The sequence below is a fragment of the Cyprinodon tularosa genome, unplaced genomic scaffold (genome assembly GCF_016077235.1).
Source record: "Cyprinodon tularosa strain WSP-4 unplaced genomic scaffold, ASM1607723v1 ctg74, whole genome shotgun sequence".
Classification (NCBI taxonomy): Eukaryota; Metazoa; Chordata; class Actinopteri; order Cyprinodontiformes; family Cyprinodontidae; genus Cyprinodon; species Cyprinodon tularosa.
Genome location: NW_024039496.1, coordinates 1,826,615 through 1,853,143, shown reverse-complemented (window position 1 = coordinate 1,853,143; position 26,529 = coordinate 1,826,615). Strand labels below are relative to the sequence as shown.

General features: G+C 39.6%; 1 protein-coding gene across 19 annotated transcripts in view; it reads right to left on the bottom strand.

Moving 5' to 3' along the window:
- mef2cb (myocyte enhancer factor 2cb) overlaps positions 1–26,529 on the bottom strand; it is a 92,743-nt gene that overhangs the window by 11,347 nt on the left and 54,867 nt on the right. For 6 of the 19 annotated variants that reach the window (XM_038269836.1, XM_038269841.1, XM_038269838.1 and 3 more), the window contains 5 exons: positions 25,976–26,179; positions 5,984–6,127; positions 5,658–5,795; positions 2,620–2,800; positions 1,793–1,840 (listed from right to left, as the gene is read on the bottom strand). In XM_038269836.1, coding sequence (XP_038125764.1) covers positions 1,793–1,840; positions 2,620–2,800; positions 5,658–5,795; positions 5,984–6,127; positions 25,976–26,179 — 715 coding nt within the window. The remainder of the gene's footprint in view (positions 1–1,792; positions 1,841–2,619; positions 2,801–5,657; positions 5,796–5,983; positions 6,128–25,975; positions 26,180–26,529) is intronic. The other 13 variants (XM_038269845.1, XM_038269853.1, XM_038269849.1 and 10 more) reach the window with 5 other exon arrangements.

Genomic DNA, 26,529 nt, shown 5'->3' with positions numbered 1-26,529 from the left:
TTCACAGTTTTCAACCACAGGTTTTTAGGCGATAGATCAACACAGCTGCAACTCTTTAGGGATATTTCTTCACTAGATATATATGGCTAAATATGTATAACTGGAGACTAAAGTTTGAGTCCATTCTTCTTGATTTAATAGTTAACTGAAATTAGCTAGGGATCATCTATGGTCATGCATTTTCTTCCTGGACTTACTTGATTTTATGTATTGACTTCAGCTGGGACATTTTAACACAACCTTTGCATCTAAACCACCTGAGCTGTGGATAATTCTAGCTTCACTTCAGCTACCATAGGAATCTTGTTGCTTTTCTTAGTAATGTTCTCATTGTCATCTTGTCAGTTGTGGAAACTCATGTCTTGGTTTTTCAAAACTTGGCACGACTCTGCTTGAACATTTCAAAAACGTTCTTTTTGGTCATTCTGCTATGTCCACCGATTCTAATGAAGCTGTTTTTTTTTCTAGTATTTTGGAAAAAATATTTACATGCTTAGATGAAGTTGCATTGCAAGTCATCTTTATGGTCAACTATTGGCCAAAGTTTCTGTAAAGGTAACCAAGTAAAGGAAACTGAATATTAAAGTATGTCATACTTTGACTTAAAACAATAATCCTTCCACTAACATTCTTGCCCTATTTTGTGTTAGGCTATATAATTAAATACCAGTGAAATTCTTTAAAGTTGTGATTATTCTTTGAAAATATTCAATGATGCATGAACACTTTAGCAAGGCACTGTAACTCTGACGAAGTTTGAGGAGCATCATTAAAATGGCTGACCAAGTTCATAGAACACTTCCATCTGTGTTCCCCTACTGTTTTTCATTTGCACACATGCTTCCACCATCAGTGGATATTTATCACCGGGTTCTCTCCCCTCCAAGCCCACCACACAGTCTTTCTAGCCCCTTCACCCCCACTCAAATGAGATTTAAGAGAGTACTGAATGGAATCTTTCAGCTTCCACATGACCCTCTCTCTCCACGTTGTGTTTTTCACGGCTGCTGAGCAACGCAGAGCCCTTCACAAAGTGCCTCTGTTCCCCCCCCAGCGAAGGCAACACAAAGGCTGCGTTTGAGACACGCACTGCTGAGCGCCGTCAATGGAACGCCCGCCGCAACAAACGGCACTGTTGTTATGCCTGCACGTGTTTGTTGTATGCGACAAGCGACTAGACAGAGAAACCAGGCGCTGACCCCTCGTGTCTGAGTCCCTGGAGGAGGTGGGTGTTAGACGGGGCTCCCCAGCTTTGCCCGACCAACGCCCCGATTCTCAATTTCTGCAATCCACACTGTATGCTGTAAAATTTAGCTATTAAAATCAGACTCCCTTTACTATAAAAGTGTACTGCATGTCCTCGGGGGTACAAACAAAAGCTATCTCATATGATTTCTTTAACCTGCTTCTCCACTGGCATGCTAATGCTAAATACATTTGAATTTTTATAGAAAAAATAAAATGGCCTCATCAGAACATGTAAAATGTATCCAGACATTTAGAACGCAGCTTCTGCACACGGTGCAACTTTTCAACTTCTGTTTCTTCCCCACTTGTTTTACTGTTTTATAGCTGAAAGCAGGCAGGATGTGTCACAGTCGAGGCACTGAGCAAACATTCCCATATGAACTCCACGACCACTAACTTCAACACATCATGGACCAAATCTCCACTTAGGTTTGGGTTTGTGTTAGTCATGCATTTTATGGCCCCAAGTGGGTGAGTGGGTGACATAGATGTGTGTTTGTGTGTCTGCAAGCAGACATGTGTGAGAAGAGGAGGCCATTCTTACCAGCACTGGTGCCTGCGCCAGTGGTTAGGTCAGCACCCATGAGGCCACCTGTAAGATGAAATAACGAGCAAAGCAGAGGAGAGAAAACCATTAGAGGATAGACACCTACACAGCTCCCATTCCGCCTCCCTGTCTCTCCCACTTTAATCGCAACGTGTGTCGGTGCAACACGAAAAGCAAGGCTTTTTCCCACACAAAAGCTTAGCACATTGAACTACTGGACGACAGAGCGGATGCATGAAGGTGCTGTCCAAGAAAAATGACACATTATTATTTTTAAAACATGCGAGGTGGAAGAGTGGGAGGGTTTAGAACGATTTTTTTTGTTGTTGCTCTGGATGCAGTGAGTGCCAAAGCTCATATTTAGTTTGCGCTCTGCATTTCGGCATTCAGTCGTAATGACAGGGTTGAGGGTGTGGGCAACAGCCTTTCAGGGCTAGAGGGACAGAAAAAAAAAAAAAAAGACTTCGGACAACAATTACAGACCAACAGTCAAAATTGCTTATAGGTAGAACCGGAGTCTCACAATAAATGTCTGTGGGCTGGGATTTAATATTGTTTTACATAATTTTGCTGTTACCTTTGACAAAACAGTAGAGCAGGGAATATGTGATTATATGTGGGAGGAAAAAAACTCCAGCTTCATTCACCGCCTTTAGGTGGAACATTGTGGGTAGCTGTCATGAATTAAATTACACGTTTTGATGTGTCTGGGTCTATTAGCATGACAGACAGGTTCGCACGCGCGCTCCAAAAGACAGACAGATGGGATAACCGCATGGATGGGGAGGTTGCACAGGTACACATGGGGGCACTACTTGCATTACCTGCACTGGGGGGTCTGTGTGTCACGCCTGGAGACATGCTGTTTCTCTGTAGACCATGGTGCGCTAGTGGCAGCAGATTGTGGTTGCCTAGGGACCCGCCAGGATGGGTGTAGATTAAATTGTTCTGGTTGCTTGTAGGGATAGACACGGGCATGTCATAGTTTGATGGGGGCACAGCCTGCTGGGAAAGAGATGAGAAATATTAAACAAAAAACAAGGATTAGAGTGAAAATAATTTTCAAGTGAGTAAAAGATAGATTAAGGCTTTTAGTAAAAAGTGGACCAAAAGAGATGAAATGATGATTCAAAATACTTCAGAATCCCAGAACAAAGAGAGAAATAATAATAGTAGGTAAGACAAACACATCATATAATTTCAAAATGGACAAAAATTATATTTACTGGACATATACTGCACATATCAAAAACACAAACAACAGAGAAGTAGACAAAGTGAAAAATAGGACAAGAAGAGACAAAAACACAAAAGGAGTTTCTTGTTAGTATCTCTTTTCTTGGAAACTCTTCAACATTCCTTTTTAATTTACAAAAGTTCACAAAAGTTATGTTTTTTATGTACTTTCTACTTGGAAGGAAGCAATAGTGTCTGTAACTTAAAAAAAAACTAAGATGCTTCTCAAACATTTGTTTAAATGTCTGAATTAGTCATGGGCCTAATACATAACAAAACCTGAATAGAAATATTTCTTCTATAGGACAAAAAACAAAGAATAAAAAATATTCTATATGAAATATAAAAGCAACATTATTCTGACTTCTGCTGTAATAGTATAATCAATTAGTCATTACACTTGTAGTACTAAAATGTATGTAATGTTTTCCTTCAGCAGGCTACTAACTGGGGAGTGTTGGCCCAGTGGTTGTGCTCTGAGAATGTTGCAAGTACCTGGTTCGATCCCCACAGCCTCCACTCTGAGTTCCTGAGCTAAACCCTTAACCCCTGAATGCTCCCTGTAGGGCCACACAATAGCAGCCCACTGCCCCCCAAGGGGATGGGTTAGATGCAGAGAACGAATTTCCCCATTGTGGGACAATAAAGGGATTTACATTTAAACAGACACGCAGCCTGTAGTTTGCAAACTGTAGTTTTATCACATTGCTATCTTAATAAGAGTGATGAATAGCACTCCTTTAGTTCTCACATCGTGACAGTCAGTATAATTTTGACCTGAAATATTTCCCTATAACTTGATTTATCTTTCTTGAGAGGCATAGAAAGTGCATTAAGCCCTCTATGCCAGCGGACAAGCAGTAAGGAGCAGCATGTGGGGGAGGGGTGGTACTTCACTACCCTGGGGAATCTCATCCGGCATCAAATTAAAACAACTTTAATCCAAAGGAATGGCAAGTCTGATTTTTCTTGTTTTAGTTCTGTAACATATCTGAATATTTCTGGGCTGTTGCATAAAAGACAAAAATAAAGTCTGTGGTTCATTTGGAAAAAGATTTGGCCTCCTGTTGTTTTGAAACGGTCTAAATGAAATACAAATACACTTGTTTTTACCCTTTGAAAGTATTTCCTGCATAAGTTCCTTCAACATTAAGTATTTTTTGCTCTGAAATTTGTTGTTTCAATCAACTGAGGCAGATCAGTCAGCAGATTCATCAGGAACACGAGTCGAACTAGCCCGACAGCCCTGAGGCATCCAGTTTGTCATATTTATTGTGTCATTTGGCAGAGGGGCTTAACCTTGGGAGTGCCCTGGAAGTGGTTGATCCTGTATGTTAGCTTAAGGAAGTAGAAAATAGGGTTCTAAATTACTGCCATGTGTCTTCAAGCTGTAGAGGCAGCATACTGGATGAGAGGATTAGCCTGCTGTACATGGAAACAAACGAGGTGCCTTTGTGCCTCCTATTATAAGATTTTTTCTACCTAAAACATTGCTATGGAGCATATTATTTGAACACACAAAAATAATTGCTCTAACCATTATTCGTTGTGATTCTTTTTATGCTTCACTGTAACTTCTAAAGAAGCCTCCCTCCACCCAGTCTGATGTTTCTTCCATTATAAATTCTTCGCTGGATGTTTCACATCTCCTGATTACCTTGCAATGCCCTCTTTTTGTGGAAGATGTTGACACTCCCTATTACTGGGAGCAAAGGGCCCCGTTTGTGAGCTGTCTTCTAGCTGGTGCCATCCTTCCTGTTTTCACTCATCTTCCTCCCTTGCCTTTCCCCACAGTTCCCCCACCCCCTCGCCTACAGTCCCCTGCAATCCAGAGGCCCAGTGCTTGGCAGCCGCCCTGACCACACGCTGAACTGCCACTTGTTGTGTACAGAGTCCACCCCTCGACTCACCAACCCCAGCCTTATTTCTAACCACATCGCCTCCTGCTCTACGTGAGCTAGATACTACTGTTCTCCTCTTACTAATATACTGTGAAATTATGACTCTCTATGTAAGCGCCAAAGAGCTAACCGTTCCAATATGCTGTGTTCCGAATGAGGAGCAGGGTCAGTTTAAATGGAAAAGAAGTCCATACTTTGTGGTTTGTCTCAGCTTATTTTGTAAAATTAACATCATAAATCTTGTAGACACTGACTTGACATATGTCCACAAAGAGGTCTTCAATAATTTCAGCATTATGAGAAGCATCTGCTATAGTATCACTGCCATGGCGCCTGCACAAACCCCAAGGAAGCAGGCAGCACGAGGATAAAACACCCCCCACCCCCAAGGAGACAGGCAACAGAGGCATAAGCAGAATTAATTTTAGGTGGAAAAGTGAAAGTATTTTTCTTTTTTTTAAGAGAAAGTCTACAATTACAGAAAACGCCTGAGAGCTGTGGTTACACTACTGTCAGATTAGAGAGTTGTTACTCAAATGTAAGCAAGCAAGTTTGAATAACTGCAATTTTGTCACTGTAAATAAACACAGTAATCGCAATGTGAGCTTACTCTCACCCTTTTTGTGCAATTAGTCCAGTTAAAATCAACTGTGGTTAGCCGGGTTAGCTCAACAGTTGCCACTGAGAAGCTGCTGAAAAAACGGGTATGTTCCCTAAGTACTTACAGGGATCTTATGAGTTTTTATCATGTGATCAAACTCCTCATTAATCTGTTTGTATTTCTCCTCAGTGCTGGGGGTGAGGATCAGAGCGGACTCGAGCTCCGGGCTCTCCCCACCCTTGTTCTCCTTCTTGTTCAATGCCTGGCCAGGTCCCACGACCAGAGAAAATGGAGTTGGGGCAAACATGAAGACATGAAGGTACGGATATATGACGAGGACACAGAGACGAAGTAACGGAAGGAAGCATGGAGGGAAAAATAAAGAGGGAGGGGGAAAAAGAGGAAAAGAAAGGTGAGAGGAAAGCTCTGGGTTTAATGACAAGTACTTACACACAGTCTCTGTCTGCTGATCATCAAATCAATGTCCTCGTTTATTTTCCTGTACTTGTCCTCGGACTCAGGGCTGTGGCCCACCGAGTCGTCTGCGTCTGGGTCTGGGCTGTCGCAGCCGTTTAGGCCCTTCTTTCTCAACGTCTGAAAACAGAGCAGTTGCACAACATAGTTGAAGGGTTTTTTGGGTAGGTAACCAATAGTCCCAATTAAAACCTGCAGTTTTATTTCTTTTTCAGAAAAAAATAATAAAATAAAAATAATCATATTCTTATAAACTGTTCCATGCCAAGTGCATTTTCAATCAGCCACTGTTGAATATTAGACTCTAGGATGTTTTATGCACAACTTAATATTCAACATTTATAATGACACAGATGTTTAAAAAAAACTAAAATATGATATCACAAATGATTTCAGGAAAACTAAAACAATAATAAAAAAAAAATTAACTGAAGAATATACATAAAGACCAGGTGTGAGGTTATTATATTCACACATTTCACGATATAAATGCTCTGTTTCTTGAAAAATTTAAGCAGTAGACCAACACAAAGATGTAAATAATTATGATGTGAAAAAATCTTTTTTTTTAAATGAAACGTAAGTTTGTGATGTAAAGTTTGAGCTGAAATGGTTGCTGCCACAACTGCTACAACTGCTGCAACTATTTCATGATATGTCTATTCTAGCTTTGCATATCTATACAGTAACATTTTTGTTCTTTCTTCACAGATAGCTCAGGCTCACTCAGACCTTTGATTATTTTTCCATTTTCCAACCCACTGTTATCAGCCTCCATGTCCCCACAGCGTGTCACCATGCGGCTGTTGTGTTCAACTGCCTGAATTCCCAGGACTTTACTTGCAGTGATAGGCTTATTTTTCTCTATTTAACATGGCAGTGCACAATGATGGTGATTGCACACTCTGAGCTTCACACACAGTTGGCCTCAGTTTACTAATTAGTTGGCAAGGCAACTAGTTGTTCTAGATTTCACTTTAAAGTATCAGAGTAATGTTTATACAAATGCTTTGTTGGTCCATTACATAAATAAAGATTTTTTTTTGTTATTTGAAAAAGTGTGAAAGGTTAAAACCACCAGGCATAATCTGGTATTTAGAAAGGCAGTTTCTTGTTTTGGCCACCTGATGGCCACCTGTCCCCATTAGAGTGGGCAGCAAAACAGCAGAAAACCACTCATTGGCTCACCACTCCCTCTCACTGGAGGGGAGACTAAGACAAAGAAGGCTTTAAGGTGGGTGGGTGGGGGCACATGAGTCCTTTTCTTCTTTTCTTTTCAATTAAATTGTTGACATCCGTAACAATGAGGATGAGTTTCACAGTACATTTCTTTGCGTGATAGCATGAGCATACGTCTGCCTTGCAACGATAGGTGCTATGTTCATTTGCCTTCTAAAGTGGGGAGACAAAGACAGAGTGGGAGAGCAGAAAAGTACAGTACCTGACAGTTACAGATCTCATCAAAGACACCCCCTCCTCCTACTGTTCTCCATCCACACCCCCACCCCTTCCCTCTCTCCTCCTGGCTTTAATAAAGGGAGATTAGTCTACAGGAGGAATATCACGGGCCTGCTCCTGTCTGTGCAGTCATCTCTTCACACTGCGCTCTCCTACTTTCATCTGAAGCTCCATATCAGACAGACGTAATTAAATTTACTTTAGCACACCCTGTATTTGATGCTGATCAAGTGTATGTGTGTGTATGTGTTTGTGTGTATGCGTGTGGGAGGGGAAAGAATGGGAATAAGTCTGTGTTTGCATGTGCACATGTGGGTGTGTGAGAGTGGGTGTTTGAGTCAAGCAGAAAAAAAAAGAAAAAAAAAAAGAAAAAGACAGAAAAAGAAACCAAGCATGTGAAAGGAAGGGAGATGGATGCTACGATAAGTTAATCTCTGTGAACTTCTCCCTCTCATTTGTTTGTCTCCGCCAGTTCTCACTCACAGAAGCGATACAAGTGCGAGCAACTCCATCACAAGCAGCTGCAGAAATGACAGGAGCGATCTGCCTGCTTAGAAAACAAATAACAATCCAGTTATCTCTTATGTCAGCACAACAAAGGCCTGTTTAGAGTTTGGTTTTAGTGAACTTAGAGGGCTGTTTTTGTGTGTGTGTGAGATAACTGTTTGATTCTCAAAGAGTCTTGTGGCTGAGGCATCTACTGTAAGTGTGTCAACATTTGCTGGCTTTCCATTTTTTTCTCCAATACCTCCCTTGGCCCCTAGAGTGGAAATCTGGAATTCTGAATTTAAAAGCATGTCTCATATCTTCTGACAGTCTTAAGGAAATTATACCAAACAAATCAACTAAGTTGATGCAGGAGACCTGCAGTGAATCAGGCAGGCTTGCTCTATTATAGCAGGCTATGCAGAAAGGGGTGACAGAGGTTCAGCATGCTGCGTTTTTGTTTTTAGCAAAAGGCGTCAGATGTAAAAAAGTTTTCGATTTCTTCTGCCAAGCTTCATCCGTGATCTTGGCGATGCATCACACCATGCTGACAAGAGCTGAACATTGGCCTTTCTTCAGTTCACATGAGAACGCATACAAGTACCAACAACATTTCATCCCACTACCGCAGATTTCCACCTACTGCCACCAGCGTGAAGAGGACTATGGATTCAATTCCTTTCTTGGAAAAACAGCAGTGCAGTGATGGAGGAGGAAAAGAGCAAAGGCTGGGCCAAAGGTGTCATCTCATATGGGGAAACTAAGCTGGTCATCCTGCAGCGCACTGGGCAATGGCTGTATCGGGCGTCAGTTGGGGTGCAGACAGCCAGCACAGGAGTGTTATATGACTATGAAGTATGTGGCTCAGGCATAGCTCTTTAGAGGGACTCAACATATTTAGGGTAGGGTTCAAGGATGCTATGTCATCTATCCCAATTATGCCCACCTGTTCAGTTACTGGCCACGCCTGTTGCCACAGAAATACAGCCTATCACCCAATAGGATCATTTGTACCCATAAATGGACATTTCAATCTTATGCCCTAAGTCTATTATCCTATGCTTTTTAAACTGTTTTCTAAAACCTATTCTTATTATTTGAAAGAGATCCCAAACTCTTTCCAAATGTTTATAGAGATAGTGTTTTTAAATTGACAAGGTAACACAATTTGAAGAAAAATAAGTTCGTATTAGGGGAAAGGGGGATAACCTATCACTAAAAGGGAGAGCTTAGGAAACCCAGGGTTAGGGTTATGCAGACGTTTTATACTAAAACTTTTGGGTTAAACTTTTGTCTAAGACAGAAATGCAGAATAAAAAATGCTAATAAAACATTGATAATGTTTTATTAGTATTTTATTATCAAAAGTGTAAAATGCACAAATGAATCAGACCATTATCTTTGATTGGTGAATGGCTGGTCAAATATAGTCAAATCTGATTTTGTTTTTCTGTCTATGAAAACCAGAAGCTTACAATGAGCAGCAATCACTTCGGAGGACTATCCAGTGAACCAAGGAGTGAAAGTGAGCCATTGATGGGCAAGATGTTAAATACCTGGCCCCCTTGCCTTCTGGTCATACTGTGAAAGATGAATTTTGTTAAAGCAAGAAGAAAAAAAGAAAATCTAAGTTGGCATATATATTTCTGATGTCACAATTGAATTTTTTTTTTATTTTTATTTTTTTTTAAATAAGGTGAGTGATAGAAATTGTGTTTGTATCTATTTTTCATTTTTATCAACCTGGTTAGTGTTAGTTTCTGGCACTGCCACTCCCAATGTTGAAACTGTGTGAAGAAGTGCTGATGAATTTTCATAGTGTGAAAGTGAACCAAATCATAGAAAAAGTTTATACTTTTTGGCAAGTCCCCTGGACTTATCTTAAATTAATAACTGCTGCTTCTTACTTTACACTCCAAGAGAATTATTTATAAACAGTCAAATGTATCTTCCTTTTGAGAGATGGCAAAGTGTTTTAGCCTTTTATTAGCCAGTCAGAGGTGACATCAATAGATATGAGAGAGGCAGCACTGCATTTCCTGAGCTCTGGAGAGCCTGAGAAAACTGGTTACTGTGGCCATTTAAGGCACTAACCAAACAAACCATATGTAATATTTTTACTTCTAGAAACTGTAACTTTTTAAACAACTTGGGTACATTGACACTGTCGAGCTGTCCATGCCTGTTGTTTATACAGTACTGGGATAATAGAATCAGAAAAGAACTAAATATAGGGAAACTAAATATTGCAAACTCATTTAAAATGTGTTTCTTTATAATAGATCTAAAATATTAACAAACAGTGTTAATGCTTTTTAAAATCTTAGAGCTGTTTCATGAAAACAAGTTCTGAAACTGTAGAGTTGAATGTGATTTTAGAAATTGTCTATATGTATTAAAGTTGGCAACCAGCCCATGCTGCATCTAGTGATTTGGAAAAAGGCCAAAATCTAGGGTTAATATAATAAAACTTTGCTAGGATTCATTTCTGCCAGCAACCTGAATCATCAAAAAGAATCATACAATTTTTCATGTAATACTACTAATCTAAAATATTTCTAGATATAATCTATTCTTTTTCACCCCCCCTCTTTACACACCTTATCTGACATCTTCTTAAAAGCAGAGAGACAAGACCAAATTTGACAAAAGTGTGAAATGAGGAATAGGTGACTAAGAAGTGAGTAGGAGAGAATGATAACTTCAGAAGAAAAAAACACAAAAACCACAGGATGCTTCTAAGAATACACTGAACACTCAGTTTGCTGTGTGCTTCTTAGCCATTACTCCATAATATGGAAAAAGTCCAGCAATGTGCAACTTAGAGAGGACCGGAAATTAGGATGATATGGTTAAAAAAAAATGGAAAAAGCAGTTTCTTCTCGCTTCGCTCAGTGTCTTCCTCTGTGGCCCCTTGGGGGGCTTGCTCCTAATTAAACTCCTTCTTCATGACACTCCCTTATGACTCTGCTCACACGGCCTGTGAGAAGCAGGCACAGCATAGACAAGGTGTCCTACATATTTGAGACGCAGTGTCTCTGTGGTATCCTTTAGCTTCAGTAAGAGGAACCACTGGACAGCTTTGAGAAAACTGAGTGAGGTGACTGAATCTATTAAGAATCAGAGGCATGTTTGTTTCTAAGGCACATAAAGACAATTATAAAGTTGGTCTTCTATCACCTGAAGAACATACACTGGTCTAAAGCACTACCGTCACAGAAGAATCTTTAAAAAAAAACGATATTTTAACTTGAATTACTCACTGCAATTTTGTTTTCACCGGTCTGCCTAAAAGTCAATACAAACAGCTGTAATTGATCCAGAATTATGCTGCACCCATCCTCACCAAAACTAAAGTTGAGTTCCAAAGTCCTCACATAGGCTCCCTGTATCTCAGTAAATAGAGTTTAAATATATATGTTGATTTTATAAATCACTAAATGGCTTAGTGCCAAAATATATTACAGAATTGTTGTCAGCGTATAAAATTCTTCTGGCTCACGTCTACTGTGCATACCCAGAACCAAAAAATGGAGGAGTAGCTTTTAGTTACTTCACTTATTTGGAGTAATTTTTACAAGAGCAATTGCTGAAACCACAGGTACTTTTAAGATCAAGGTTTAAAATTTGTGTGTTTAGTGTTGCCTTCGAATGTTTTATTTGAGCTGCTTACGAAAACATTATTAGTGTGTCTGTATTCCACCTCTTTTTAACTTGCCTTTATTGTACCACTGCAATTTGCTTTTCTCTGTTTATATTTTTTGTTTAATATTAATGTACAAAACTTTGATTTTTTTTGTCACTGAAAACTTTCTACACAAATTAACCTATGTTTTCTTGCCCTGTTCACTGAATAAACATCAGAAAACTCTATAACTATATAATTGAAGTTCTCTAATATTTTAGGCTAATAACAGGAAAAAAAAAAAAAAAGCTAATTTTAATAGTTTGGGTTGTGGATGCCAACTTAATGTCACTCTCGAGAAAAACAGCGGAGGGTATTTGGGTGTGAATTCAGAGTGGCCCCAGGGGGTCTGCTAGGGACAGATGACGCCTGCCCAGAGCTCCCGCCATACCAGGATCCGTCTGCTCAGCAGTCTGCCACCATGCTCACCCTCTCTGCCCCTCTATCCGTCTTTCTGCCCCCATGTCGCAGTCTCAGTCTGCTCCTCAGTCTGTCTTGGTCTTGCTGTCGCTGTCCTACTCCTCACATTTTTTGCACTTCAACCATGTCTCGAACTGTATCTGAATCAAAACACTGATGGCTTGATGGGCACATCTTTATTTCTCAGAGACTCTGGCTAGCTTATGGGTTGTGTTTGGAAAGAGGTTCAGTACTGACCATTTCCCCTTTGCAGTTATCTTGGCAGTGGCTGAAGGGTCTGACACATTCAATATTGTGTTTATGGCTACTGGTGACAGTCGGGCCAGTGAATGTTTTTCAATGTCCTCAACCCTGACTGACAGTACCAGTACAGAAACATGCCATTTATAGATGCTTGCTTTACATGTGGTTAATGGTAACATCTTAATGGTAACAAGAGGACAATGGCTGATACCCAATTACATGGAGTTAATTCAAGGTTTTAAGGCAAGGATATGGGTGGTTGAATATAAAAATCTTTTTTTTTCTCAGTTTTGTACAGAACAGAAGTAGGAAAAATGATACTGCCTTACATCTAAAAAAATTGGAATCTTAATTGAAATCTGAAAAAATCAACCTTTTATATGAAGACATCTACCAATGCTTAAATATGGCTAAAATTTTACTGTGGTCGTGAGCTGACCAAGCATGACTTTAAATTCATTAAGGGTCAAGTGTGGATATTATGTTAATAGTAAAGGTAAAGGTATGCAGTCTGAGCCAAGTAAAGACAAGGATTGGATGACTATGACTAGCCATATAAAAGATGTCTGCTTCTTTTGGATCACCATAGTGATAACTAAGCTTTAACCCCTAGAACCCTACGGACCCACCGGTGGGTCCAGCTGCTACGTGACCTCGTAATTTTAACAAACCCCCTGTTTTGATGTAAAAAACAAATTTGGCACAGTTTGGTGACATTTTTGGATAAATGAGCCATAATGGCCCCTCCGCCTAAGAAATTTCTCACTAATACCATTCTAAAATAAATATGATTCATCTGATTGAGTCCAAATTTGGTATATTTTTAGACAACATTTAGATTTAAAAGTGTGTACTACTTTTTTGTGCTATAAATAATATTTTGGTAGTGTTTTGCAATGTTTATTTCAAAGAAAAGTTTGGCGAGATTGAAAAAATGCAAAATATTTAGTATTTTTTGCCTAATATTTCAGGCAGGGTCAAAGCTACAATGGTGCTGACACCAGAAAACCATTCTATGACATCTTACCTTTACAGAGGTACCAAAAGTTTCTTCTTAAATCTAATAGCTGTGAGGCTATAAGTGATTTACTTTTGTGTGTTTTTGACAGGCAGAAATTTATTTATACCCCCTTAGGGTGTAAGAGGTTAAGAAATTGACAATGGAATAAATATGGTGGCGGTAAGTCTTATTTATAGCTTTTTGATAATTATGGGTAGAGAAATAGAGTAATTAAATTTCTAGGAAATGTCTGAACACCCAGGTGTATTTAAATAAACATCTTTTATATAAACCAATCCAACATACAACTTCAGTATAAAGAGGAATTAATACTCCCCTCTCTGTACAATGAAAAAAGCAAAAGCATATGTAATATTTGGTAGATTCCATATGAATTATATTACAACCCAAGATTAAATCATGATTAAAATTAAGGAAAGAAGTTCTTAAAGCCCACAAGGAGCAGAGTTTATTTTACCAAATGACAAACTTCATTGAGTCAGTGCATGCTGGTAAGGTGTAATGTGGTTTAATATTTTGTAAGGGTGAGGCAAGTAAGAGAAACACTGTCTCTTCCCATTACAAATCAGATGGAGGTAAGTCTGAAGTGGAAAAGTTGTGGATTAAGAGCTTCCAGCACTGGTGCACCATAAGCACAATCGGGGTGGCCTTACCGTCAGCAAGCAGGCAATGAGTAATAATATATTTGAGATGTTCTTTTATTCCCTATGCTTCTACTTAATGTTGGCCTGTTTGGTCTTATTCTAGCTTGGTCTCATTTTTTGTCTCTCTCTTGCTGTCTTGCACTCTGTCTCTCTGGCTTACTCTTTTGGTTCTGCGCTTTCAAAGCAAAGGGAACATCAGAAGAACCAGGCTGGCTTAGTTTATTAGAAGCAGATGGCAGACCAAAGGCAAGAGGGCCACAGTTTCATGAAGCGTAGTTTGAACATGCCAGGACCATGTCGAGGGGCATGCCCATGGATGATGGTGGCATGGTGTGTGTATCTGTGTGAGCGATTGGGGTTAGATAGCTGATTTAGTAGGTTAGCCATCTGAGAAGTGGGACTCCTAATCACAGTGTGTCCCGCTATGTTTTTTTTTTTTCATCTGCGTATCCACTAGTACTCTGGTTGAGATCTTTACTATTGCTTCATTTACTTTGGAGAGATTTAGTGCCTTCGAAGAATCTTATTAATCATGTTGTGATGCATTTTAATCCCAAATCTGAGGCCCTTTTCTAAGTTTTATAATGTTTGAGCAAAGTTTTGGTGTTTTTATGATTAAGACAACAATTTGTGCTGTTTCTAACTTTGGAGAGAAGTCTTAGACTCTAAAGGGACTGATTACACTGACAATAATATGTAAAATTTGCAAAGGTAAAAGAAGTGAAAATCGTATGTAGAGAGCAAAGTGGCTTTGAGCAACAAAGAGTTTTCCACATTTCTTTAGACGATAGCCCTGTTTTGGTGCCTGTGCTAAAATTGCTACTTAGAAGAGCGCACTCACAGACACACACATTTTTAGCTAGCCAGTACACAGCAGAATACCAGATGGTGCAGTGTTTCCCATATGGAAGAGACACACACTTAGCACATGTCAGAATCCAGCACTGTTTGCTGCAGCAGCATCCCGGCCGCAGGAACAAAGTGGTCATTCAGACTTGTCACTACACTGTATAATTAGCCAGATAGACATTATGACACACAATGCCAGCTCAGTGGAACTGCATAAAGAGGGCACTTATGTCTTCACCCTTACCATGGCCATCTTTCATCCCGTCTTCGCTCTACTCGCAAAATACTTCTCTATTCAAATGAGAACAGATCCATATGAGCTTCTGATGAGGAGCAGAAAATCAATTAGCTGAGGATAAACTGTGTGTGTTTTGCCACAAAGTGTAGATTTACAAGCTTTATATATGCAGTAATGGGATATGACCAGTTTATGTCAGAGATGCAACTCCAGATGAGATACAATAATATCAATATAGTTTTAAATTACAGGCTCAAAAGCAAAGTAGCGAGCGTGTCTTTGGATGAAGAACTGAAGTCTCTTTTTTTTGCTTTTACTTTTCGGTCCTCCTAACACCACTAATCTTCACTTAGCGTCTTTTGTCTCTCTGTCTCTTATCGCGTGGCACCATAGCAGGAAAAGGGAGCTGGAGGGGGGCCTTGAGTAACAATGACCGGCCCGCTGACCTCTATACTGTGACCTTGAGTTTCCACACTCAAGAGGGAGGGAAGAGGGGAAGGGGTGGGAGGGTACTCCCAGGCAGGGCAGGGAATGCCATCTTTAAAAATAGTTCTTCATTATTCTAAAAAAAATTTCCACAAATAGTTTCAAAGCACAGGGCATCATTTCATCTTAATGACTGGCGTGAATTGTTTTGGGCTGTGCAGTGGAAAAGCCTTGCCTTTTTGGCAGCATGGCCTCAGAAGTGGCCTGCCTTTTGCGCTGCAGCCTCACCACAGGGACCACATATTGGCACATTTCAAACAGTCTATTTTTAAAACCTCCCATTTGTTGTTGTGCGAGTACCTCAGACTTCCACTTTGGTATTGACCCTAAAAAACACCTCTCACAGAGATGCAAGTGGTATAATTTTTTGTCTGAGGTTCTGCTTTTCTGGTCAGCGGGCATCTGATGTGGAAAAAAAGTGCTGAGTCTGTAGATCACATATATTATCAACCAACTTGTTTAACTTCTTTCAAGTCAGAAAAGGCACGCAGTCTATAAAACAGGAACTCAGTCAACGTCTGACGCCAATGCCTCTGTCTGTGTCACTTTTATCTTCTTAAAAAAAGTAAGCCTACTGACAAAGACGATATAGTATCCAACAAATGTATTTTTTTCTGTAATAAGTCAAGGATACTCTGTTTGCAGAAATATATTCGGGAGAGAGGTAGAAAAAGAGAGAATGCAACATGAGAGATAACTAATAGATTTTCTTATTCAAGGGATCAAATGTATCAAGGCACCACAAGGTCTCACACCAACGGCCTTCTGGTTGTGGTCGCTGGGGAGCAAATCTTCTTAGCCGTTTCTCCAAAAGCGAGAGAGTTGATGAGAGAAGAGAGAAAATGAGATGGAGGGCTGGATGAATACCCTGATACTTTGCTTACTCACTCCTTTGTTGCCTAAAGCAGCCCCAACTGACCTACCCTAAAACACAAGGAGAGGAAAATTAAAGAGAGAGAGAGAGAAAGAAAGTGATCCCAGTCCTATTCTTCTATCCCTTCCTGGCAAAACACAGTCAGCTATATTTAGCTTCACCACATTTTATTTTTAGACCTCAACAAATTGTTTGAGACGTTTATTAGAAGGAGAACACTTCAAATGAAGTTGTGCTGTTTTTTTTTCTGTTTTGTTTTTTTGTGGGGGGGTGTGGGGGGGGTACATTTTGTGGTGACATCAATTTCTGAGGCTGGTTACATGACTGCGAAGCATACATTAAGGGCAACAAAGAAAATCTGTGTTCTAGGCATCAAGTTAAAAAAAAAAGTGAATGGCCTGGGGCATAGGGTATACAAAACTCAACATAGTTGAAAGTGAAATATCACATCATTTTTGGTCAGTTTTAGCTTTGGAAACATTTTTCTACACCTTGTAAATTTTCAGATGTTGTCAGGTTACAAACAAAAACTCAGTTTGCTGAGGTTTAAATCCACTTTAAGTTGTAAAACAATCCACCAGGCACCGTTATACTAATAGTTGATAAAACTAACTGCTAACCTACCTGGTACCTAACCTGGCAAAGAAAACCGCATGTGAAAAAATAATTGCAAAAGTAGCCAACAGATCCGCGGTAACTTTGTAGAGAGATCTGTAGCTCACATGGAAAATGTTTAACAGCTTACCTCAATTGCTCTCAAAAACCAAACTGTATGGATGAACATTATTAAAGAATAACTCTAGTTACTAGCGATTATGCCAACAAAACTTACAAATAAAGCAACAAACTATTCACTCAAGATGGTACAACTATAACATACCTCAAATCTTTGGAAAAAAAAGTTGGTTTGCAATGTTTTCCACCTTAAACTGTAGTAAGTGACTATCCCCCCCCCCCCCCCCCCCCCCCACCCCCCCCCCCTTTAGGGCCTGTGTGCAAAAGCATGTGCAAAATCTGCCATCCAAATCTTTGTTTTAACAAACTGCGATACTCTTAGCTTGCCAATGCCAGAAGGTTAATTTACTTAGTCCGTCAAAGCAGCTTCAGCTCTTAATCCTCGTCTCACCAGCAAAAACAACCCTTGTTGTCGATCGCTAGTAAACACTGAGGCACTGTGAATGCCATGACAACCCCACCCCGTGTTACGCCACATGTGCCCTATTCTGAAACCGCAGAACGGCTGCACGCAAAATTACAGTGGACAACTGAAAAAGCAAAGAAGATATGATATGACCCCCGCTGTTTCTCTTGGATGCTGACACATTTAAAAGTAATGGAGGATAAATTACATTCAAGTCCAAGTAATTATACAGTCTTTGAGAGCCATGAGAAGAAGCCATTCAGTGAAGCCGCTCAACAGAGAAAACTCCCCAAGGCTAATGTTCTCCACGCTGTTTAGAAACTAAATAAGCACACAGAATAGCATACATGCTGGAAAATATTTTCACAAGAGCGCAGCAGAACAGGAGCACAATGGCAGCTCAGATTAGGAGATCACATGTCATATTGACTTGGAGGAACTTCATGAGAAAACAGAAAAAGAGGACAGAATTAACAAAAAAAAAAAGGCATTTTTGAGGTCAGTGATCTTGCCCAAAAAAGACTTTTTAGAATTCTGTAAAAAAAAATGTCTGTTGCAAGTGTAAACTGAGCTGGTGAGCCATACCTGGCTTGATGTGATTTCTTTTATGTTTCTTCATTTGCACTCCCCCACAGCACCACCCCCTCCCTAACACCCTTCCCTCTTCTCTGGTGGACTGTCACTGGGATGAAATCACACCTGTGCTTCTCACACGTCTTGGTGCACGGGTGAAACATACGCAGGGTGAAACATGGTGAGGGAGCTTTGCTGAATCTCATTAGCCAAGCAGGTAGTCATTAACAGAATGACCTTTGGAAATAATTACCAGCCTTTCTCCCTCCATCCCTCTTTCTCTCCCTCCCTCCTTCTCTTCTGGCACTCATCTATCCCTCTGTCCCTTTCTGTCTCCATCCCTCATTCATTAGTTCCTTCTTAGAGAAAATGTAGGCAAAGGAAATTGAAAAAAAAAAAGAAGCAGAGGTTAGGGTGAGGGAATCAAGTCCGTGCTGCTCCTGTTTAAGATTACAGGGTGATCTGAACTTTCCGATTAGGTTAATCTGCTGGAAATGGGATAGGCCAGTAGCCCTCCTCTGGCAGGCAGGCAGGGCACCTAAGTTCCATGCTTCATGTGCTGCTCCATGTGATACTTCAGGCACTGACAAAAAAAACTGTGTGGTTCTGTTTGAGATCATTACAGCACTCAAAACAGTTGTCAAGGTATCCATGTAGCAATGCTAAAAATAATATCATCAAACAGAAATCAGTCAAATTGTACAAGTGAATACAACAAATACAGGCATTATCCACTGAGGTTGTTTTTTGCTGTAAAGGACACATATCTTAACCACCACAACAGGAACAAACCCTTTAGTGGCATCATAAACCTGGACTCTTTGTATAGGCAGTAGGAAGAACAGCACATTGTGGTGTAGGGATTTGGCATAGCCATGAGTGTTTTTTTGGATTTGAAGGTCTTTCAATCACAGCATGAACTAGCCAGCTCTGCTTTGGGAAATCATCGGGAGAGGAAAAAGAAAGGACTCTTTCATGTGCAATGGTAATTACCAACCCCCCTTCGAACCAGAAAAATAAATCACCAATAACGATGGGAACAGTGATTGTTCTTAAGTATGAATACAATAAGACTGAAAATGAGAAATGGTTCTTTTCTCTCATCTTTTCCAAACACAGCTCTAATGTTCTTCACATGTCCAGGAAGCTGGTCTGGCAAACAGTGAGTATGGGGAATATATCTGCTTGCATATCTGTTTTATCTGGAGCCAGGCTCAGAGTGAGCCATGGACCTGCCAGCAGGACACACTTGAACCCACTATGGATATCCAGAGATGATGGATCAATGTCTGTATTTGCTTTTATTATACTGCGAGAGCTGAGATGAGTTCAAATGTTTCTTTGAGCATTTATCATTAATTAAGAGGACCTACTCTCTTGTTTAGGCAAGTCCTGATAACAGTGTATATTACATGTCTTGTACTACAGTGATATAAGACATGTAATCAAATGGTGGGATTAAAAATTAGAAATATAAATCCTCTTAGGTTGCTTTAAATTAATGAAATTAAGGACATTTTTATTTATTTTTTCCTATATTACATGTGACTTGATTTCGTATTTGTTATACGAACTGCACCCTTTGTCAGCTCCTCATTTGCAATTTAACATGCTTTATTTTTTTGAACACAAACATAGCTTTTTTTTTTTACAACACAAACTGTGTTGTTGTGTCTTTAAGACTTGTTTATTAGAACAGAACATAATTCAAATAAAAATGTTTGGTTTTCACAAACTAACAAACTAAAAAGAATAGGATTTTAAATCTGAAAATCATAATTTAGTATAAGATAATCCAGTTTACATCTAAAATTACATTTTGATAGTCAAATAAACTCCTGTCTGATGTAGAATTCTGATTTTAAAATTAGCTCTAAGCAGACAATCATCATATTTAATAAATATGAAGTCTTGAAAACATCTGTCTGTCATCGAACTGTATAATATTATCATAATGTCATTTAGTGAATTGAAATTCTAAATGAATAGTGTTACTCTGAGCTATTTTCTGTTTATCTGAGTACAATTTGAAAATTTTTTTTTTTTTTTACCCAAAGCACCTTCATTGTTATGTTCAATTATTAAGTGACCTAGTTAAATATCAATGCTTAAAGTGCACAATTTAATACATAAAAGTGTTTTTCATTTTGTCCCTTGATAACCTTCGGTTTATGGGTAATCAGGAGCAGCAGTGAAAGCGACAAGCAAATGCACGCCATAAATGTCCAAAATTCTTGATTAGTTTCACACTTGGTTTCAGTTAACTTTTAAATTGCACAATCAAAAACACTACAGAATATTCTGCTGAAGTGCATAAATCTGATAGACGTTTATTGTTTAGGTGTAAATTCCTTCTTTTTGCTAAATCAAATCAACAATCCAGAACTGAAATGTGTCTTAGTCTGAACTAAATATGGCAAATGTTCTTTTTTTAAGATGCATAGCATATTTCTCAGAATAGTTTGAAATTGTTTGGTGTAGCTAAAAAAAACAAAAAATTGTTTAATAGTTCCTGTGCCGCTCCTAATGAAATTACAACCTAGGTGGTTAGCCATAACACTTAATTTAAAACCCACCACTGTGCTATGGACTGTTTTTTTTTCTGTTTTATATATAGTTATAGAGGTGTAGTCCAAGATAAGACTGTGCTCAAAATGAGTCATCGAGACAGTTTGTCATCGCTTTTTCTTTTGTTCGATTACCACTCTTTGTCCCAAAAATACATATGCATTGACTCTTTAAAAATAAAGAAATAAAGAGAAACTTTGAGAAGACGTATGGTCAATCGAGCACAGAACTCGAAAGACAGAAAAAGAATGAGAGGAGGTAGAGAGATCAGCCCTTGAGTCTCTTGTAAACATGCTGTTGCTAGAGAGGCAGTGCAACGTTCTTAGTGCCACTCTCTCAACAACGCTAATTATCAACCAAAGACATGCTAATTACATAGAGCTTTATTGCTAATGTAGCAGGTCTCTATGCCAGCCGCCCACACTGTGAGCTCCGTTCCCATATCTCTGCCTCTCCTCCCACTACAACTTCAGGCACCGCAGTAATACAGGGAGAATGATGCATGCAGTTCTGCTGAAGACGAGAGCTTTTACAATTTCACGTCAGAAATGACACATATAACATGTCATGCAAAAAACATCATTCTTTTCTTACGGAGAAATATTAGTTAATCTACATCCCTTGATCTAGCTCTTTATTTTGTTCCTAAACTCCTCCTCATCAGCCATTCATCCCTACAGGAAGTCTGCTTTGCTCTTTCCTCCCTGCAAACTCAACAAGCCTCCCACGTTCCTGCATCTGTGACGCTGCTAAACAGCATAGTAAAGGGTTTCAAGGGAAAAATCCTGAACCTTGCTCAGACCCCCCCACCCCCTTATAACCACGATAAACGTGCTAGTCTTTGCCCTGTGGCCAATCCCTTTAGTACACCGCAGCTCAGGCTAGAGGCCTTTTTAGATCGATTCTCCCACAGTGAGTTGCTCAAAAAGCGCACAGTCCTTTGGGGATCAAATTGTAGGTAGTGCACCGTAGCTCTCTCCCCCGCTAGGCTCTTTAGCGTCTTTCCCCTGACACGGCTGTTTACACGTTAGCCATCCTGTGCTCCCTAATGGAGTCACAGTTGAAGGAAGAGCTACAAAGAACACAGACACTTGCAGAAACATGTGACAGCTATCTTCATGGGTTCAGCAGCGGCAGCTTTATAGACTAACTACACTGGTAGTGAAGAGCTAGATGCATTAACAACAACACTGCTCACATGGAAACTAGCCTTTCAGACTTATATCCTAAATTGATAAGTGTGATTTATAGCATGTATGAAGCCCTAAGCAGAATAACATTTCAAAAGAGCTTGCTAGTATGAATTATAGGTTAGTATTAAAGCAGGTCTGAAAAAGTGAATAAACTGTCATGCTTTTCAGTACAGTCCGTGATAATGCACCAGGTCCATTCCATTTCATCAGTCAGGTTAGTCATATGTTGAGTGCCTAATGCAGGAACTGCATCAACACTCTTCACATTTGACTCTACAAAATGGAAATGGCTGTGAAACTATCCACTACCGAAATCAGTAGCCAATGTTTGAGGTTTCACTTAATGTTACATGTTTGCATATGCTTGTTAATTGGAGAATAATGCCAAAAACATATGACAAAAGTCTTCAGTATCATAGGCATTTTTTTGTGAAGTATGTACATCGATTTGATGATGCATTTGAAGGAATATCTGACAGCAAATGAACGGTTTGTTTGAGTTAATTTTTTATTTTGCACTGAGCCAAAGGACTCTGTTACTTTATATCTGTTTGTTTGCTTTCCAATAACAGATTTAAATACCTTTGTATGTGTCCTGCATGAATTATGAGCATATCATTATGCTGCTGTTAATCAACAACAACAAATGCAACTATATATAATCCAGCATTCCTCTACCACACTGACAGTTAAACGGATAAATCAGGATTTTCGATTTGAGGTTCTTATAAAATGCTCTAACCAGCTCATATCTTACATACAGCAGATAACTCTCTTGGTGTCTTCATTTAGTATAAATTTAGATTAGTTTACCTCGGAGGCTAAAACCAACAACTGGTCTAAGAATGGACAAGACCAAAGCAGACTTTTCAATCTTAAAAAAGCTCTAATCTCAAAAATATTGCAGCGCTTCATGCAGTTCCTTTTTTAAACCTTTAAACCATTGTTACCTTTGCATTTGGTGGTTGGTTACAAAGAGGTTGATTCACAACTGAAATGGAGGTGGAGGCTATGAACCACAGATTATTTTACAGTTCAAAACATATGAGAGTGTTTCTGGTCAGAGTAATCATCCGATATTACAATACCGTGTCAAAAGCTAATATATTGTTGGTTTAAGTGATTGCTTTTGATATTTATTTTATCTCCTTATTTTTTAAATCTCTGAAGAGAACGGCTTTAGAAGTTCAATCATATGCCACCTCCAACCTCTATTTTCTATATAACACCAGATTATTTAGCTCAGTTCCTGGATATTACACAAGAAAATTAAATGTATCCTTTACTTTTTTTATTTTTATTTTTTGCATGTCAAATTGAGGGGGAGTTGTTTTAAGAATGCATAAACTCACCTTGATCTTAACTCCTCTTTGGCTAGCTATTTCCTTTAGCCTCCAGTTCGAGATAATCTGCTCATACTTAACGAAGACTCCAAGAGAGTAATAAACAACCTATAAGATATAAGCTATTAACATAACCGTACCTTATTAATGCTGAACTATCACTCCAACGTGATATTTTAGAAGTCAATATTACCAGATAATTACAAAGAATAAGGTTATGAATTAATAAATAAATATTATGCTGGCCTGGGCAAAGTAAGACCTTGTTATATTTGGTAATAATTATCGTTTTCATTTAATTAAATTGTGATAAAACAACAAGTCCGGGGCTTTTAACTTCGGATTTGCAGTTAAACAAAACATTAACAAAACTTGAATATAGAAATGCCTTCTATATCTGCGCCCAATATGAAAATGGGACATACACAAAACACTCAGAATAATAAAACATAAAAACTTCAATCCTTAATAGAATAGAATAGAATAGAATAGAATAGAATAGAATAGAAAATGGTGTTATTTTCCCACAATGGGGAAATTCTGGTGTTTACAGCAGCAAAGAAAATATAGAAAAAATGGTCACACAAATATGGACCTTAGAAAAATCTAGAATAGAATAACATAAAAAAATAGATCTAATAGAATCTAAATTTGCATATATAGCATAATATATGTGGGTTCTATCACTTGAAAAACTGCTTTGCATAGGTGTTTGGACATTTTCATATGCATGAGAAAAAAAAATGGACTTTAAATGACTCTACTTTATACTTGGCAGAGTTAGACAGTGGTACTGTAAGGCTAAATTAAAAGGAGGGGGAAAGGGCAGAGAGATATAAACCCTGCATGAATGCCTTTACGTCTGTTACCCACCAGGTCTGATGGCGCTCCTGTTGCATAACAGGTTCACGTTGGAGGCTTAAAGCTTCAGGAGGCCGCGAGCGTCATTTCCTGCTTGATCTACCTGCATCCAGTGTCTGGGCTGGTAGCGCTGCTTAATGTCGCCTAGAACCACTTTGGCGACATGTGTCCAAAGCAAGTCAGATCAACATCCTCCTCTTAGAGGCACATCGATGATGACAAGACACCAAGGGCAGGGTGCAGTGATTATGCACCACAGGGGACAGCTGAGAAACCCTGATCAATAACAGGCAACCTCTTTTTTGCTGGGAAGTTTAAACTGAAAGAGGAGGCCATTTAAAGAAAAATATGTTCTTGAAACTCATGACATAATGCAAAGCTTTAAAATGCCTTTTCTGAGAAAATGATTGATATTGCTACCAAGCCCCTTGGGGACGACCGTCAAGCTATGGGAGCAATTATTTCTTGCACTCTTTTAGGTGTGAAATCTAAAAGAGAGAAGTGAGGGTTGCTGAACGAGTCACAAGCGCAGTTACCATCTGTCTGCTTCTTCTACATTTGTGAGTGCTTCCATGTCAGGATATGTGTTTATATGTACACTATATTGCCAAAAGTATTTGCTCACCCATCCAAATTATTGGAATCAGGTGTTCCAATCACTTCCATGGCCACAGGTGTATAAATTCAAGCACCTAGGCATGCAGACTGTTTTTACAAACATTTGTGAAAGAATGGGTCGCTCTCAGGAGCTCAGTGAATTCCAGCGTGGAACTGTGATAGGATGCCACCTGTGCAACAAATCCAGTCGTGAAATTTCCTCGCTCCTAAATATTCCACAGTCAACTGTCAGCTGTATTATAAGAAAATGGAAGTGTTTGGGAACGACAGCAACTCAGCCACGAAGTGGTAGGCCACGTAAACTGACGGAGCGGGGTCAGCGGATGCTGACGCGCATAGTGCGAAGAGGTCGCCAACTTTCTGCAGAGTCAATCACTACAGACCTCCAAACTTCATGTGGCCTTCAGATTAGCTCAAGAACAGTGCGCAGAGAGCTTCATGGAATGGGTTTCCATGGTCGAGCAGCTGCATCCAAGCCATACATCACCAAGTGCAATGCAAAGCGTCGGATGCGGTGGTGTAAAGCACGCCGCCACTGGACTCTAGAGCAGTGGAGACGCGTTCTCTGGAGTGACGAATCGCGCTTCTCCATCTGGCAATCTGATGGACGGGTCTGGGTTTGGCGGTTGCCAGGAGAACGGTACTTGTCTGACTGCATTGTGCCAAGTGTAAAGTTTGTTGGAGGGGGGATTATGGTGTGGGGTTGTTTTTCAGGAGCTGGGCTTGGCCCCTTAGTTCCAGTGAAAGGAACTCTGAATGCTTCAGCATACCAAGACATTTTGGACAATTCCATGCTCCCAACTTTGTGGGAACAGTTTGGAGCTGGCCCCTTCCTCTTCCAACATGACTGTGCACCAGTGCACAAAGCAAGGTCCATAAAGACATGGATGACAGAGTCTGGTGTGGATGAACTTGACTGGCCTGCACAGAGTCCTGACCTCAACCCGATAGAACACCTTTGGGATGAATTAGAGCGGAGACTGAGAGCCAGGCCTTCTCGTCCAACATCAGTGTGCGACCTCACAAATGCGCTTCTGGAAGAATGGTCAAAAATTCCCATAAACACACTCCTAAACCTTGTGGACAGCCTTCCCAGAAGAGTTGAAGCTGTTCTAGCTGCAAAGGGTGGACCGACGTCATATTGAACCCTATGGATTAGGAACGGGATGTCACTTAAGCTCATATGTGAGTCAAGGCAGGTGAGCAAATACTTTTGGCAATATAGTGTATGTTTGTGTGTGACTGTGTGATTTTTTTTGTAACATACCTCCACAATATCAGAGTTGGTTCTGCTCTCGTGGGGCTCGTTGTACTCAGTGTATTTAAGGAGGACCTTGTCCATGTCTGTGCTAGCATACTGGAACAGCTTGTTAGTGCTGTTGAAGATGATTAGGGCAATCTCGCAGTCACACAGCACGCTCAGCTCATATGCCTTCTTCATCAGGCCAAACTTTCGCTTTGTAAATGTCACCTGGGTGAGAAAAAAGAGAGAAAACAAAATAGGATAAGATTAAAGCAATACCAACTCAAGCAGGGAGGTGAAAATATTAGAACGAAATGTAATTTACTTAATTTTCTATAAGTATAGATTGTAGAAAGAAAATAAAAAGCACACAGATGATGTACCAATCCTGATTTAATAAGGAAATAAAACAGAAATCTAAAATTATAATTTTTGTTCTCTTCAAAAAGTATCTGTTCTACAGGAAACATCATTAAAGATAGAGTGAAGTCTGCTGATGTTTCAATCTACTCTGACTGTAACAGTCCATCCACCATACCAGGAAAAAAGAAAAGAAAAAAGGAAGGAGGAACTGAAAA